Here is a 17,663-nt window from a genome sequence, read left to right on the forward strand (position 1 = left end):
TGGTTCGCCAGAAGCGGCTTAGTCATGCTGGCCACATGACCCGGAAGCTGTACTCCGGCTCCCTCAGCCAATAAAGCGAGATGAGCGCAGCAACTCCAGAGTCAGTCACGACTGGACCTAATGGTCAGGGGTCCCTTTACCTTTACCTTTAATCTGCATTTGGATGGTTCTCTCTTGGTTCAGTGTGCTTTTTTTCCTTTCTGAACTTTATTGACAAATAACGGTTCTCATTGATTGATTCCTAAGTGTTCCCGACCATGGAATTTTGACTCCCCCCCCCCAAAGAAACCCTCTGAAACCTTAGAAAAGTACAGAACGCTACAGTTCTCCAGCCAACCTACAAAAGACAGCTAAAGAAGTAAAGATTCTGTCTGTTCAGCTGTCTGAATCTGCCGTGTGTACAGTGGTACCTTGGGTTAAGAACTTAATTCGTTCCAGAGGTCCGTTCTTAACCTGAAACTGTTCTTTTTTTCAAAAAAAAAAATTATTCATTTTATAACACAAATAAAAAACAGAAAAGATAAACAATACAAACAAATTTTTGTCATTCCTTATTTTTCTGAACATTGTTAAGTGGGCTTCCCCAAGTCCCACCAATCTGATTTTCATTTTACTTCCATCTTTAGCAGTTTACATATATAATAATTTCTAACCATCTTTCCCCCCCTTTCCCGCCCACACTTACTTTAACCATAAAAACTTCACATTTTATCACTTATAGAATACACTGTCTTCTTCTTCTAACCCTACCGCCTATATCCACTTCCAAAGCTATTCTAAGATTTAAATATTAACATATTTTTTCAAATAGTCCTTAAACTTCTTCCAATCTTCTTCCACCGTCTCTTCTCTCTGGTCTCGGAGTCTCCCAGTCAGTTTGGCAAGTTCCATATAGTCCATTATCAACCTGAAACTGTTCTTAACCTGAGGTACCACTTTAGCTAATGGGGCCTTCCACACCGCCGCTGTGCGATTTCTGTTCTCATCCTGAAGCAAAGTTCTTAACCCGAGGTACTATTTCTGGGTTAGCGAAGTCTGTAACCTGAAGTGTCTGTAACCCGAGGTACCACTGTATAGTGAGGTTTGGGTACTAATTCCTCATATTCGGATCGGTGAATGTTTGTCTAGCAAGCATTCGGGAAGCGAGACCTGTGTGCATATAGAATAGTCAATGGAGGATTTGTTTTAATCTGTGGTTTAAGGCGAAGGTGGCGAACCTAAGACCCTCCAGGCCTCTCTATCCAGACCTTGGGACAATTACTCCCCAGGCTTCATCTTTACCCTCCCAGCTTTGCACTCAGCTTGAGTGCTTTAGCCTCGGAGCGTGTCCTTGGACATGCCTCTTGTTTAATTGGGGGGAGAGCACTGTATATTGAAACCTCTTGACTTTTATGAGTTGAATGTAGCATACGGTATGTTCATTGCTTCTTCTGCTTTTGCCCCCCCGCCCACCAGTGACATGTCCCTCCCCCTAATATTGCCCCTGAAGAAACACAGCTTTCAGGCTGTGTCATCTCTGGTTTAGAGGGTTACACTGTATAAAAAAAGCTTCCAATAACGACTTCATTCATTATTTGCAGCATAGTCTTATTTACAGTTCTTCTGCTGTTTAAGTCTTTTGGAAGATTCTGCTCTTTGAACATATTTTGCAAAATTCATAAAAAGGTAGTTGCTTAAATAAAGCAATTGGTAAGCCAAGCAGGGACGCGGGTGGCCCTGTGAGTTAAACCACAGAGCCTAGGACTTGCCGATCAGAAGGTCGGCAGTTCGAATCCCCGCGACGGGGTGAGCTCCCGTTGCTTGGTCCCTGCTCCTGCCAACCTAGCAGTTCGAAAGCACGTCAAAGTGCAAGTAGATAAGTAGGTACCGCTCCGGCGGGAAGGTAAACAGCGTTTCTGTTTGCTGCTCTGGTTCTCCAGAAGCGGTGTAGTCATGCTGGCCACATGACCCGGAAGCTATACACCGGCTCCCTCGGCCAATAAAGTGAGATGAGCGCCGCAACCCCAGAGTTGGTCACGACTGGACCTAATGGTCAGGGGTCCCTTTACCTTTACCTTAAGCCAAGCAGAGCAGAAAGTCTGTCTGGGTTTAGCAGAGAAGAGCTTCCTTTCAGGGGGAAACCCCCCTGAAGAAACTGTTGCTGAATCTCAAATGGGAGAGGGTAAGCACTCAGTTCTATCTTCTCATTCTAGGAGTTGAAGATATCTTGGTCAAACACCGGGCAGACCACAAGAGGCGCAAGATCATTAAAGAAAGCACCCGGTGTGGTACAAAGGTAAACTGATACTTTTTTGGGGGGGGGGATCTCACTTCCTCAACCGCCTTGCATTGTTATACCTGCCTTGGCCCTTAACACCGCCTTGTTCTTTTCAGGCTGTTCAAGCTGCGTTTAACTTGCCTCAAACCTCATTGGATGAGGAGGTCCGAGGGAAGTGGCAAGACGCCCATCTTCACAAAGACCAGAGAGATTTTAACATGGTCGATCTGAAATTCAAAGAGGAAGTCAACCATTACAGCAATGAAATTAACAAGGTTTGCATCACGAAATTTGAGGTCATCCTCTATTGGACTTCTTATCATTCCTGTGCAGTCCACAGAAATAGAGATATAGATGCTTAAATGTATCTGTACATTTGTTTGAGGAGCTCAGGGGCACGTAATATACGAGTTCTTCCATTTTATGATTGGAGCAATTAAGTGGAGTGGGTTAGGCCCAGGCCTGCCCAATGGGCCTTATAGATAGCAAGGGGAGTGGGGGACTCAACCTTTCCTGGTCCTAGTCCGGATTCCTATCCACTTCACTACACTAGCTCTTGACAGAGTAATTCATACTGCTTTTTCACTAAAGAAATTGTAGCTCCATTAACAATATATAGAAAAGAGAGTTGGTTCTTTAGCTCAGTGTTTCCCAACCTTGGGTCTCCAGCTGTTTTTGGACTACAACTCCCATCATCCCTTGCTAGCAAGACCAATGGTCAGGGATGATGGGAATTGTAGTCCAACAGCAGCTGGAGACCCAAGGTTGGGAAACACTGCTTTAGCTTCCCCATTGGTTTTTTTTTTATTTCCCCCCTATTTCTTGGTAGTGTCATCCTGGCTTAAACAGTGACTTTGTTTCTTCTTTTATTCCCCCAAAACTGTAGGTGTGCATGCCTCTTGGACTTCACCGGCGTTTCCCAGAGAATAACTTGCAGCTGATGGTGCAGTCAGGAGCCAAAGGATCTACTGTGAATACTATGCAGGTAGTATTTTCAGACAATGCAATTTAGCTGTGATCTGCAAAGCGAGATCAATATACCTTCCACGTCGTCCAGAGAGAAATGACAGGGATCTTTTTAGATTATTCTAGTAGGATGAAAACTGCAGGTTCCATGACAGAACTTGAATATAAGAAAAATAGTAATAATGCTTTAACTCAACATATTTTTAAAGAGGTATACTTTTATTTGAAGCAGTCAAAGAAGTAAGCTAGTTAATTCTGATCTGACCTTGTGCTTGTATCTCATTGTGTCTCTCTTGGCTTCTTAAAGATTTCTTGCTTGCTGGGCCAGATTGAGTTGGAAGGTCGAAGGCCTCCCTTGATGCCATCTGGCAAATCGTTGCCATGTTTCCAACCTTACGACTTTCCCCCCAGATCAGGGGGGTTTGTGGCTGGCAGATTCCTCACTGGCATTAAACCGCCCGTAAGTTCTTCCGCCTTGACTCTTTTCCCCTGGGCTACATTTCTCTCATGTGATTTAAATGTGCCTTCAAGCTGACATAATCTAATTCTGTTCTGTTGGATATTGCTTTCTGGAAGGCCAGTTTTAAGCAGAGCCTTACGTAGCGTGCTGCTGCCTGGTTACGCAGGGCAAGAGTCCTTTTCTCACAGGTTATATTTGTGCTTTAGGAATACTTCTTCCATTGTATGGCTGGTAGGGAGGGCCTAGTGGACACAGCTGTCAAAACCAGTCGGTCTGGATACCTTCAAAGGTAAGAGCTGCTTTATTACAGTGTTTCTGTTTTTACACTTACCGATGTTACTGCCTCAGTGAGTGGCGTGCAGTGAAATTTTGCATAGGGGAACAGTTAGGGCCAGGGGTGCCAGCTTGCAAGGGCGATTGGAGCGGGGGGCGACATTGCAAACATGAGCATCACACCTCCCTCCCTAAGGCTTTGGGAAGAAGGTGCCAGGCCTCTGACAGGATGCTGGAATCCTGCTTCCTCCTTCCCAAAGTCCGCTTGGCTTAGGGAAGGTCTGGGACCCTGTCGGAGCATCGTGCCTCCCTCCCTAAACTGGGCAGAAGCTTCCTGGGCTTTGGGAGGGAGGCACCAGACTTTAATACTCTAATGGGTTCGAATCCGCGCGATGGGGTGAGTTCCCATTGCTCTGTCCCAGCTCCTGCCTACCTAGCAGTTCGAAAGCACACCAGTGCAAGTAGATAAATAGGTACCACTGCGGCGGGAAGGCAAATGGCATTTCCGTGTGCTCTGGCTCCCGTCATGGTGTTCCCTTGTGCAAGGATGCTGGCCATATGACCCGGAAAGCTGTCTGTGGACAAACGCCGGCTCCCTCAGCCTGAAAGCGAGATAAGCGCCACAACCCCAGAGTTGCCTTTGACCGGACTTAACCATCCAGGGGTCCTTTATCTTTTACCTTTACCGGGAACATTTAGGGGACTAACCTAGTCCCCCAGTCCACCACTGTACTGCCTATTTCTAATCAGCAAGGAGCAAACTATTTAGCCGTCTTAAATATAGCCTCTTTCATGTCATTAGCGAGCAGGCATTGTGCTGTGTTGTATCCAGCGGCTGCATTTCTAAAGTTTCTTAGTAAATCTTTTAAAGACACTGACTTCAGGGTCCCCTAACATTCTCTTCCTCTTGTCACGCTAATCTTTGTGCAGGTGTATCATAAAACATTTGGAAGGGCTGATCGTTCACTATGACCTGACTGTGCGAGACAGCGATGGCAGCCTAGTCCAGTTTCTCTATGGAGAAGATGGCCTAGACATCCCCAAGACACAGTTCTTGCATTCAAAGCAGTTCCCTTTCATCACGGATAATCACAAGGTAGGGTTTTCTGCCTCCGTTTATTTCCGTAGACTTTGGAGTGTATCTTCTTCTAAAAAGGACTTGTTCTGAAAATGGCATGTTGCAGAGTTTTCGGGAGAAATGAAATATGTGCAAATGGCTGCATAGCGCTGTCTGTCTGTCAGAAAAGGCCCTTTCATGGTAAATGACCACTGTTCCATCCCCATCAACTGCTTTTGTATATATCTTACAGGTGATAGAGAAATCAAAGCATTTGGATGAAGTGTTGCCGAAAATGGACCCTCAGCAAGCAGACAGTCAGTTCAGATCCATCAAGAAATGGCAGAGCAAGCATCAGCAGTCTTTGAGAAGGGAAGGAGGCTTTTTGCTGTTTTCTCAGGAAATGTTGGCTAGTGTAAAAGCACAGATCCCTACAGGAGAACTTGTGAATGGGCGAGATCCTGCAACTCTGCAGGTAATTTTCAATACAGGTGGGGCTTGTCAGCCTAGGAAGGTAGCTCATCTAGGAGAAGGAAAATTGATCTTAAACCTCCAGTGCAGGCTTCCTCAACCTCGGTCCTCCAGATGTTTTTGGCCTACAAATCCCATGATCCCTAGCTAGCAGGACCAGTGGTCAGGGATGATGGGGATTGTAGTCTCAAAACATCTGGAGGGCCGAGGCTGAGGAAGCCTGCTCCAGTGCCTTGCAGGATATCTTTGGAAGAAGAAAAAGGCTAAGGAGTAAACTCTACACAAATCCAGAGTGGAATCCCTAAGGGGGTTGGATGGCATCTTGTATGCCTCCTTCTGGCAACTCCTGCAGCCAGGCTGGTGTAAATGTATTGCTCTGCTTTCCATTGGACCACATCTGCAAGGCCGAGAGGGAGGTCTTGTCATCTGAGCAGCCCAAGACCTCCATACACACTGCCTAGGCTTGCACCCCAGGGAGGTCGCTTCTGTGCTGCTAATGTGGCAGTTTGACTTCACCCCCAGAGGTGCACTCTATTGTCTCTTGAGACGGATGCCAATAATATTTATATACTGTCCAGTTGTCTGGGTGGTTTGCAGTTGATTGTAATGATTCGTGAATGCAAAGGTTTGTGTGGTTTATGGTGTTTGTAGTTATAAGGGAAATACCGTATTTTTTGCTCTATAAGACTCACTTTTTCCCTTCCAAAAAGTAAGGGGAAATGTGTGTGCGTCTTATGGAGCGAATGCAAGCTGCGCAGCTATCACAGAACAGCAAGAGGGATTGCTGCTTTCACTGCGCAGCGATCCCTCTTGCTGTTCTGGCTTCTGAGATTCAGAATATTTTTTTTCTTGTTTTCTTCCTCCAAAAACTAGGTGCGTCTTGTGGTCTGGTGCGTCTTATAGAGCAAAAAATACGGTAATTTGCCTCTGTGCCATGTTTTTTAAAAAAGTGTTCTTTCAAGTGCAGGAAATCTGCGTACAATACTGGGGGGACGACTTATGCTGCCTTTAATTCTGCTACCCATTTCAGTTGTTAAAGATGTGGTATGAATTGAGTGAGAAGAAGCGGAGGAAGTATCAAAAGAAGGCAGCAAAGTGTCCTGATCCTAGCCTTGCTGTCTGGCGGCCAGACATCCATTTTGCATCAGTATCAGAAACATTTGAAAGCGAAGTTGAGAATTTCCTCAGAGAGTGGGACACTCGGAACAACACGAGCTACAGCAAATCTGAACTTTCTTCTCAGAGGTAGCAATTTTTATTTTAAGGCATATGCAAGCACTGCTGCTTCTGTCTTAGGGTCCAGAATGCCTCGTCTATGTATTTAAGTATCTGTTAAGCGACATCTTAGGTCTCTTCTTATTGTGAAGAGACAATTGATTGCATCACAAAGTTGCTGCAGATTCTGAACAGAACATGTGGCACGCTACAATAGTTTCCCAGTGTGGAGCTGAAATGTCTTTATAATCCTGAAAAAGAGAGCCCAAATCTTCAAGATTAACAGTGTTCTAATTCACCTGTGGGACACAGGTGGCGCTGTGGGTTAAAGCCTCAGCGCCTAGGACTTGCTGATCGAAAGGTCGGCGGTTCGAATCCCTGCTGCGGGGTGCGCTCCCGCTGCTCGGTCCCAGCGCCTGCCAACCTAGCAGTTCGAAAGCACCTCCGGGTGCAAGTAGATAAATAGGGACCGCTTACCAGCGGGAAGGTAAACGGCGTTTCCGTGTGCAGCTCTGGCTCGCCAGAGCAGCGATGTCACACTGGCCATGTGACCCGGAAGTGTCTCCGGACAGCGCTGGCCCCTGGCCTCTTAAGTGAGATGGGCGCACAACCCCAGAGTCTGTCAAGACTGGCCCGTACGGGCAGGGGTACCTTTACCTTTTTTTAATTCACAAATAATAAACCTAATACATTGTTGTGTTGCTTACTTGCCATCCAACACAAACCAGTGGTCTAGGACAGGAGTGAGGAATGCATATGGCCCTCTGGATGTTTCTGGACTCCAACTCCCATCAGTCCCAACCAGCATGGTTGGCAATTGGGGATGATGGGAGTTGTAGTCCAGCCACATCTGGAGAGTGACAGGTTTCCTATCTCTGGTTTAGGGTTCTTTCTTTGCTCTCTTTACTTGTACGACTGGCTTTTTATCTTCCAAGAATTACTTCTGTAATAGTAACAGAGGAGGCTTTAGGAATCATTAATACTACACTTGCTAGGTAACAGGTGCAGAGAGAGTTAAGACGCTGGCACTGAATCTGATGTGGAGCTGGAGAATTTGTGCGTATTTGAGAGAGGCAAAGAGGGATAGAGGAATGTGCAGCATGATACTCTGTAGGTCTGCTCAGAAGTAAGTCCTCCCAGATTCAATTGCACTTTGTTGTTGTTTAGTCGTTTAGTCGTTTAGGATTCTTCGTGACCCCATGGACCAGAGCACGCCAGGCACTTCTGTCTTCCACTGCCTCCCGCAGTTTGGTCAAACTCATGCTGGTAGCTTCAAGAACACCGTCCAACCATCTCGTCCTCTGTCGTCCCCTTCTCCTTGTGCCCTCCATCTTTCCCAACATCAGGGTCTTTTCCAGGGAGTCTTCTCTTTTCATGAGGTGGCCAAAGTATTGGAGCCTCAGCTTCAGGATCTGTCCTTCCACTGAGCACTCAGGGCTCATTTCCTTCAGAATGGAGAGGTTTGATCTTCTTGCAGTCCATGGGACTCTCAAGAGTCTCCTCCAGCACCATAATTCAAAAGCATCCATTCTTCGGCGATCAGCCTTCTTTATGGTCCAGCTCTCACTTCCATACATCACTACTGGTCAATTGCACTTACTCCTTGGTAATTGTGCATAGGAGTTGTAGTCTAAGGAAGGAGGTGGGATAGATGAAGACAGGAATTGCTATTTGAATGATGCACCAAGGCCTTTTAAAGCCTTTACGCCGGCACAGGATGTGGGTGGGTGTCATTTTGACTCTACTTTAGGCATCAAAATCACAGCACCCAGATTATGAAATAGAGGACAGTGAAGGCTATGTTTTTCCAGGGAGTTTTGTTAGAATTGGTTGCCTCCTTGAAAGGTTAGTCTGGTGCAATTTGTCGTTTTGACATTTCTGTTTTATTGTAAGTAACCTCTGAGCAGTAACATCTTATACAGAAAGGCAGGATACCAAATTCATAAACCAGCTCCTTACTTGGGTGTCCTCAGGTTAAAAGACTTGCTGCATTTGAAGTGGCAGCAATCGCTCTGTGACCCAGGAGAAGCTGTTGGTCTCCTTGCTGCTCAGAGTATTGGAGAGCCCTCCACGCAGATGACTCTGAACACCTTTCACTTTGCTGGAAGAGGTGAAATGAATGTCACACTCGGTATCCCAAGGTAAGATAATGTTGTGTTGTCTTGTTTTGTACTAACGCTTAAGACCCTGCTCCAGAATGAGCTTCTCCTAACCTCTTCTCTCTTTAAGCTATGCTGCACTGAATACAGATAGAAAAAGGCAGAGACTTGCCTTATCATGAAAAATTGAATATGTTAATTTTTTTATTCTTGCCATTTTAGTCCCCCCCCCCATACTTTTGTTTTCATTGGGAAATGAAAATAATTGCTTTCATATTTTTTTCACTGCTCTGCCATCTTGAGTAGTTTCTGCTTTCTGGGGAAATTTCAGCCCTTCCCTTCAGTTGCCAGAGGACAGGACCTAACACAATGTTGAATGTCTGTCCCACTTATAAAGAGAGTAGACTTTCAGCAGGTAATAACTCTCTTTTTTAAAAAAAGTCTCTTTAATATCCGTGTGTCTAAACGTTCAATAATTCTTTGCTATAGGTTGCGGGAGATCCTGATGGTGGCTACTGCTAATATTAAAACCCCGATGATGAGTGTTCCTGTACTTAATACCAGTAAAGCTCACAAGAAGGTGAAGAGGCTGAAGAAGCAGCTTACCAGAGTATGCTTAGGCGAGGCAAGTCATTCTGTATATGCACTGATTGGACGTGGAGACACTGTCATGAGCAGAGACTTTGGTGGGTGGGGTGAGCAGTGTGTATCTTTGCATCTGAGTCTTAGACCTCCCCTCTCCCTTCCTGAAGCCTTTCCTTTCTGGTACAGTGGTACCTGGGGTTACAGACGCTTCAGGTTACAGACTCCGCTAACCCAGAAATAGTGCTTCAGGTTAAGAACTTTGCTTCAGGATGAGAACAGAAATCGCGCGGCAGCGGGAGGCCCCATTAGCTAAAGTGGTGCTTCAGGTTAAGAACAGTTTCAGGTTAAGAACGGACCTCCGGAACGAATTAAGTACTTAACCCAAGGTACCACTGTATTTTAAAGTAACAAAGGGATCAGATTTGGAGCTGGTTGCAGACCTGAGCATGAGCACTTGATTACTATATAGTGCAGGAAGAGAAGTGGTGTGGTTTTTTCTCTTCCTCCACCCCGTTTTGAAAACTCAGAATGTGTTTTGGATTTTAAAACAACAACAACAACATCATGGCATATATCCTTCTCCAGTGGACTGTAGAGGAAGTTTTTGGAGAGCGGGAAAGTGAAAATAGTTACTTTTTCCTTCCTCCTGAAGCCATCTTGTAAAGGGCAGGGAGGGAGGTTTCATGGTGTACAACTCACTAACTGCAGCTGTAAAGGTAAAGGTAACGGGACGCCTGACCATTAGGTCCAGTCGTGGCCGACTTGGGGGTTGCGGCGCTCATCTCGCTTTATTGGCCGAGGGAGCCGGCGTACAGCTTCCAGGTCATGTGGCCACCATGACTTAAGCTGCTTCTGGCGCACGGAAACGCCGTTTACCTTCCTGCCGGAGCGGTACCTATTTATCAACTTGCACTTTGACGTGCTTTCAAACTGCTAGGTTGGCAGGAGCAGGGACCAAGCAACGGGAGCTTACCCTGTCACGGGGATTTGAACCGCCGACCTTCTGATCGACAAGTCCTAAGCTCTGTGGTTTAACCCACAGCGCCACCCGCGTCCCTTCACTGCAGCTGTAAGGCACTTTCTAAATCCTCAAGACAACTGCTTTCTGTGCTCTGTGGAAGTTCAGAATCCCAATGGTGCTTCAGATTTGAAAGTCTGCTTTTTTGTGTGTGTTTGTTTTCCTAACGGAACGTTCACATTCTTGAAAACGGAGCAGGCTAAAATTATTTAGAAAAAAAAACTTCAGTTTAAAAGAAGGGAAACTTCAATTGTACTGGCAGCATGATGGCTTCCATAGGTACAGATAGCTTCCTAATATGGCGTTAGAATTTAGACATTCTTCTTACTCTTTCAGGTTTTGCAAAAATTTGACATTGAAGAGTCTTTGTGTTTGGAGGGGATGGTAAGCAAGCACCGTATCTACACCATCAAATTTAGTTTCTTACCATATGAATGCTACCAGGAAGAGAAATGTGTAAAGCCCAGGGACATACTGCATTTTATGGAGTCGAGGTTAGTCCTTTTGTGTTCTTTCCTTCTCAAGACTTTTATCTTTGGACTGCAGAGATCTTAAGCCTCACAGCTGTACTTTGCTAATTGTTTAAACATGATTAGGCGTCAATGAGAAGGAGATTGCTTTCCTTCATTCCAATTTTAGACCAGTCATCGTCTGTACACTCTTACTTGAACTGGATTTTCATATTTCCCCACACCCTGGCTACTCCTAGTTCAGGAATTTTTCACTAGCCCTATAACCAGATTCTGCATTATTTGAGGCTACCCTCCTACTTATGAAATGAAAACTGTAGGTTTCAGAATTACAATAGCTCTATTAATTTTAATTATAAAAACAACTTGGCAGGGAAATTCCCTTTGAATTTGTCCTCTGACTTGTCTGGATCCAGAAAGGAAGAATGTCTAGCATTGGTTGCAGTGATGCACAGTCTGGAATCCAATTTGAGGCTTTAATTGTGAATGTATCACTCCTTACCCCCAGATTCTTTAAAATCTTGCTTGAAACAATTAAGAGGAAGAGTTCTAAGTTGGCATCTTACAATACTGTGAGCACTCGAAGAGCAATGCAGAGGGACTTAGAAGGTGATGGGGAAGATGGCGTATCCCAAGAAAACCAGGTAAAAGTCTAGTCCTCTTGAGTCTACTAGTACTGTGAATTCTTGGTAGGCAGGGGTCTCCAACCCGCAGCTCTGGAGCCGCATGTGGCTCTTTTACACCTTTGGGGTGGATACTAACGAGGGGAGGAGGCGCATTGTGCGCCCCGACACTCCCCACTGTGGCGGGCGCTGTACTGGCTGTGACGTCGCATGGGGGCGGTGCGTGCATTAGTCACGCACTCTCCCGACGTCACCTTCCCGCCTGCCCGCCCGCCCGCTACATTGTAAGGGGCATGTACGCTGGTCACTGCATTGAAAGGGGGCATGTACGCTGGTCACTGTTTTGAAGGGGAGTGAAGAACACACACACACAAAAAGGTAACTTGTTAATTTAACGTTTATTTCTGTGAGGAGGAGTAATTCTGAGGGGTCAAACAAAGAAATAATAATAAAAAGTGACAAAAAAGTTATTTTTATAATGACGAGTTTTGCAGCTCCCAGTTTTTTTTTCTTCGGAAACGGGTCCAAGTGGCTCTTTTTGTCTTAAAGGTTGCAGACCCCTGTTGGTAGGCTTTGTAAAAAAATCAACTCATTTTTATTTGCATAGTTTTGCTCCTGCAGTTCATTCTTTCACGTATTACAGTGGTAAACTGCTCTCTTAAGTACGCAGGAGTTATTTGAAGTGTCCAGGAATCATTTGTGTAGACATGTTATACAGTATAAGAATAGTTCCTTCTGACCTTGAATCAAAGTCTTTTTTTCTTGAGCTTTTCCCCCTTGGAAATGTTTCATACTGCTTTTAGCATTCATACAGGCCATAGGTTGTACCCAAGGTAAAAACCAATTTAACAAAATGCTGGTCTCGGCATTGCAATCGATGAGAACGACCAGTTGAATTGTTGGGCATTTAGGATTGTTTTCCAGACCTTCGAAGGATCTTAGCTTTACTGCCCTAAGATTCTCCTTGCGGGTCAGCTTCTTCAGGATATTCTACAAAGCAATAGTTACTGCTAGAAAGGCTCTCAATTGCTTCCTGTATGATTCTGTTAAGTCATTAGACTTTTGAAATACTGTATTTTTCGCTATGTAAGACCCATTTTTTTCCTCCTAAAAAGTAAGGGGAAATGTGTGTGCGTCTTATGGAGCGAATGCAGGCGGGAAAAGCCTGTCACTGACAGGCTGCCCTTCTCCCACCTCGTAGAAAAGCCCGCAAGAGCCACGCACCCTTTAAAGAGTGTGCGGCTCTTGCTGGCTTTTTCGGGAGGTGGGGGAATTCCCCCACCTCGTAGAAAAGCCCGCAAGAGTTGGGGAAAAGCCCCCAAGAGCCACACACATGCTCAGCGTGGCTCTTGCTGGCTTTTCCAGGAGGGCAGCCCCTGAGTCCCTTCCCCCACCTCCTGGAAAAGCCCCCAAGAGCCACGCTGAGCATGTGTGTGGCTCTTGGGGGCTTTTCCCCAAGGGAGGGTGACGGGCTGCCTTTCTCCCTCCTCAAGGAAAAGCCCCCAAGAGCCGCACATGGCTCACACACTCCACGCGGCTTGTGAAAGGAAGCGCTGAGCATACAGGCTCTGCTCAGCACTCCCTTTAAAAATATTTTTTTCCTTGCATTTCCCCTCTAAAAACTAAGTGCGTCTTATGGCCGGGTGCGTCTTATGGAGTGAAAAATACGGTAATCCACCTTCTAGACCTTAACAGCACTATCAAGTGTGAAATTAAGGAAGCCTTGCCCAGTGGAAGCTTAGTTCTCTGTGGATGCAGAGTGTCCTTATGCCTAGTATTTCTTTCAAGCCTCTCAGCAACATGACCCAAATAACCCATGTAAAAGTGTGAATCTCGAGGCCGTTCCCCCTTGCAGCTTTTCTCTTTGCTTAGGGTGACGATGAAGCTGTAGGTGAGGAAGGAGGAGGTGGAGGTGCTCCTGATGCTGAAACAGGTGAAGGGGATGATGATGCTACAGATGCAAAAAGAAGAGCAAAGCAGGAGGAGGAGGTAATGATATACTGTTAGGTCCCAGTAAAGGTAAAGGGACCCCTGACCATTGGGTCCAGTCGTGGCCGACTCTGGGGTTGCGGCGCTCATCTCGCTTTACTGGCCGAGGGAGCCGGCATACAGCTTCCAGGTCATGTGGCCAGCATGACTAAGCCGCTTCTGGCAAACCAGAGCAGCGCACGGAAACACTGTTTACCTTCCCGCTGGAGTGGTACCTATTTATCTACTTGCCTTGACGTGCTTTCGAACTGCTAGGTTGGCAGGAGCTGGGACCGAGCAACGGGACCTCACCCTGTCGTGGGGATTCGAACCGCCGACCTTCTGATCGGCAAGTCCTAGGCTCTGTGGTTTAACCCACAGCGCCACCCGCGTCCCTCTTAGGTCCCAGTAGGCTCTGCTTGTTTCAGTAAGAGCCGACTACGAAAGGCCTTCTGCTCAGGTCAGTTTCTGAAGCAGAAGGAAAGGGAGGTGGGATGAAGGGAAGGGTCAAAATACTTAAGGAGCAATATTTTTCCAAGTAATAAATCTGCTTCATTAAAGATTTGGTTTGCAGTGTTCTGTAATGAGTATATGTTTTCTAGAGAAGTATATGACTCAAAGCACCTTTATACTGGTTGCCAAATGACAGCCTGTGTAAGTCATGTTTTTAAACAAACATGCTTCACCTGCCTGCTTTTACTTTGGAGGGAAAGCATCCATAGGGCCCTGATCCAGAACCTGCTATTGCTCCAGGGGTCTCACAATTTTTTTCCTTCTGAAAATCACCCCCCGAAGGTGTTGTTTGTTGGGTTTTTAAGCAGAAAACTAGGGTGGGGGTGCCTGTTTGGATCAGGACATTAGGAGCAATGGAAGATTCTTTTCTATGGCCCAATTGAAAGTGAAATTATCCTTGTACACTGGTTCTATCCATGTACACTGGAGGAGATGCAAAACTTGGTTAAATTTGTTTAAACATTTCCCCCTCTCTTTTTTTTTCTTGGTTATGGTTCGCCTCTGACTGAAGTGTATCTTTCTTGCAGGTTGATTATGAGAGCGATGAGGACAACGAAGTAGATGATGATGATATTCTGGATGAGGAAGAGACACAAGGGTTGGATGAGAGGAGCCCAGAGGGAACAGAATCTCAGGATGAGCCTTATGCTCCTTCCTGTAGTCAACAAACTCGAAACAAGAGGAAGAACTTGGATGAATTAGCACAGCAGAGAATTAATGCTGTGCAGGAGAGCAGCGATTCCATAGAGAGTTATGCCTATGACATAAAAAATGAACTGTGGTGTAAGGTAAGGTGGTGGAAGTGTGTGCGTCCAAAAACTGATGTGTTCATGCTGCGGAACACAAACCATACTGTTGCAGTTGACCTATTTATTTAGTTATTTAGCATTTTAGCCCACTTTATTGCAGAGGCTTTAAAGTGGCTTGCAAATAAAAAAGGAAAACATTATTTACCAAATACAAACAGATATAGGCATAAAAGCAGCGGATAAAGCTCTAAAAGAAAATGACTAGCTAGTAGAAATCTTATAGTAAAATACCTACACAATATGATAAAATAATAGGGGAAGTGAGCATTTGCTTTGTGCAATACAGTGTTCCCACATCAATTTGTGGGGACCTACTACATTTGTCACGATTCCAAAAGAGGGTGAATATCCAGACCTATTTGCTCTGAGATGTTTCAGGAGTGGAAGCCTAAAGGACAGCGGGTCCCAAAGTTCTAGCTCATTGGGAGGTTTGTTTTTAAATCACTGTATTAAGAAGTGGGTGGTGTTGTTGTTGTTCAGTCGTTTAGTCATGTCCAACTCTTTGTGACCCCATGGACCAGAGCATGCCAGGCACTCCTGTTTTCCACTGCCTCCTGCAGTTTTGTCAAACTCATGCTGGTAGCTTCAAGAACACTGTCCAACCATCTCGTCCTCTGTCGTCCCCTTCTCCTTGTGCCCTCCATCTTTCCCAACATCAGGGTCTTTTCCAGAGAGTCTTCTCATAAGGTGGCCAAAGTATTGGAGCCTCAGCTTCACAATCTGTCCTTGGTGAGCACTCAGGGCTGATTTCCTTCAGAGTGGAGAGGTTTGATCTTCTTGCAGTCCATGGGACTCTCAAGAGTCTCCTCCAGCACCATAATTCAAAAGCATCAATTCTTCGGCAATTAGTCTTCTTTATGGTCCAGCTCTCACTTCCATACATCACTAAAGTGGGTGTTAGCTTTGCTCTTCTCAGTGGATCGAAAAGGCTGCCTTTTAACACAGGATTATATTGTGTCCCCTTCTAGGTCTCACTGAAACTTCCTTTAACGAAGCAGTACTTTGACCTTGCCTCACTTGTGACAACTCTGGCAAACAACACTGTTGTCCAGGAGACAAAAGGGATCACACGGTGTCTCTTAAACGAAACCAGCAATAAGAAAGGAGAGATGGTGCTCACTTTGCAGACTGAAGGGATAAACCTCCCTGAGCTTTTCCGATATGCTGACGTATGTAGTGAGGAGCTGTTCTGTGTTTCCTATAGGGTGTCAAAGAAGGAAGGCAATGGGAGCTTGAGAAGCTTATGCAGATCTCGGTTACACCAAAGCGAAGCTGATAATAGTGCCGCTGATTTCAGTGAGAAGTCCCAGCTTTTGCTTTTGAGTAGAGCGTTGTGATTTTGCCATTGTCAAAATAAAACTGCTTTTGACCTCTTGCTTCAGTAGCTGTGAGCAGATTTGAGGAAACGTTTCCTTTTGTGTTTGGGCAAAGTGCCCTGGAAATTGAGGTTGCGTTTCTAATGCCTGATATTTGCAAAAGCTACTGTCAAAGGATAGTAAGAAGCCACAGAAATTCAGTGGAAAGTGGCTCACACTAGTGGAGAAGCGGAACAGCGCTGTCCATAAGGGGTTCAACCAATATGTGTTAACATATACCGTATTTTTCACCCTATAGGGCGCACTGGCCCATAGGATGCACCTCATTTTTTGGGGGGGAAATGAATAAAAAAAATTTATTCCCCCCCCCCCCCAGCCGCGGGGCTGGGGCAGGGGAAGCACGAGCTTCCCCCGACCCCAGCCCCCAGAACAGGCTGCTATCCGCAAGCCTTGCAAGCCGACCCCTCTCGCTCTCCAGGCTTCAGGAAGCTATCCGCAAGCCTTGTGCGCCCAGCGGGAGTTCCCGCCGGGCGCGCAAGGCTTGCGGACACCTGCGCGAAGCACGGGGCATCCTCCGGAGGGCGCTCCGGGCTGCAGGCTGCCGCCCGCAAGCCTTGCGAGCCCGCGGGAACTCCCGCCGGGTGCACAAGGCTTGCAGATAGCTTCCTGAAGCCTGGAGAGCGAGAGGCGTCGGTGCATACCGACGCCTCTCGCTCTCTAGGCTTCAGTGAAAGCCCGCATTCGCCCCACAGGACGCACAGACATTTCCCCTTCATTTTTGGAGGGGAAAAAGTGCGTCCTATAGGGCGAAAAATACGGTATTTCCTGATTCTTGCTGTGAACAACTTAAATGTTTTAAGAAATATTAGAGCAAACTGCTTGTAACGGTTTCTGGAATGGAATATGCAAATGATAGTTGAAGCAAGTAGGTGTGGTCATGATCAGTCATGCAGTCTGCATCATGCTCACCTCTGCCCTAAGAAATTCAGTCACATGCAGTCTGTGTTTGTGTGGTTTTTAATGGGCATGTTTAGAATAAATCCCCCTTCCCCTTGGTCTGTTAAGCTGCTGCATTTTTATTTGCTTTCCAGCAAGCTACATACACATTTCTTGATTAACTTCAAAAAGTAGCTCACCTGTCAACTGTCCCCTCTCTTTTAGATTTTTGACGTGAACCGGCTTTATTGCAATGATATTCATGCGATGGCCAATACCTATGGCATTGAGGCTGCCTTGAAAGTCCTTGAGAAAGAGATTAAAGATGTGTTTGCTGCATACGGTAAGGCGGTTTTAGATTGTCAGTTAATCCTAACTGTAGATGCAAAACATGGCCTATCCGATCAAGCTTTGGGGAGGGAAAAACTCCATTCTGCTTGTATTGGCTGTATTTCCCATTCTCTCATAAACAGTGCTCTTACAGGGCAAAGAGATGATGAGGCTTTAGTAGTAATAATAATATAATAATAATTTATTATTTATACCCCACCCATCTGGCTGGGTCCCCCCAGCCACTCTGGGCGGCTTCCAACAAAACACTAAAATACAATAACCTATTAAATATTA

At 45.8% G+C, this 17,663-nt stretch overlaps 1 protein-coding gene across 1 annotated transcript in view; it reads left to right on the top strand.

Moving 5' to 3' along the window:
- The window catches only part of POLR1A (RNA polymerase I subunit A), a 44,411-nt gene that overhangs the window by 24,164 nt on the left and 2,584 nt on the right, over positions 1 to 17,663 (top strand). Inside the window, exons 17-32 of the mRNA XM_081883765.1 lie at positions 2,193 to 2,275; positions 2,374 to 2,532; positions 3,144 to 3,242; positions 3,531 to 3,683; positions 3,890 to 3,972; positions 4,887 to 5,052; positions 5,267 to 5,488; positions 6,515 to 6,729; positions 8,673 to 8,840; positions 9,288 to 9,423; positions 10,738 to 10,895; positions 11,380 to 11,515; positions 13,367 to 13,483; positions 14,503 to 14,763; positions 15,753 to 15,953; positions 17,262 to 17,379. Of these exons, the coding sequence (XP_081739891.1) occupies positions 2,193 to 2,275; positions 2,374 to 2,532; positions 3,144 to 3,242; positions 3,531 to 3,683; positions 3,890 to 3,972; positions 4,887 to 5,052; positions 5,267 to 5,488; positions 6,515 to 6,729; positions 8,673 to 8,840; positions 9,288 to 9,423; positions 10,738 to 10,895; positions 11,380 to 11,515; positions 13,367 to 13,483; positions 14,503 to 14,763; positions 15,753 to 15,953; positions 17,262 to 17,379 (2,475 nt within the window). The remainder of the gene's footprint in view (positions 1 to 2,192; positions 2,276 to 2,373; positions 2,533 to 3,143; positions 3,243 to 3,530; positions 3,684 to 3,889; positions 3,973 to 4,886; positions 5,053 to 5,266; positions 5,489 to 6,514; positions 6,730 to 8,672; positions 8,841 to 9,287; positions 9,424 to 10,737; positions 10,896 to 11,379; positions 11,516 to 13,366; positions 13,484 to 14,502; positions 14,764 to 15,752; positions 15,954 to 17,261; positions 17,380 to 17,663) is intronic.

Source organism: Podarcis melisellensis (assembly GCF_964234715.1).
Source record: "Podarcis melisellensis genome assembly, chromosome: 13".
Lineage (NCBI taxonomy): Eukaryota > Metazoa > Chordata > Lepidosauria > Squamata > Lacertidae > Podarcis > Podarcis melisellensis.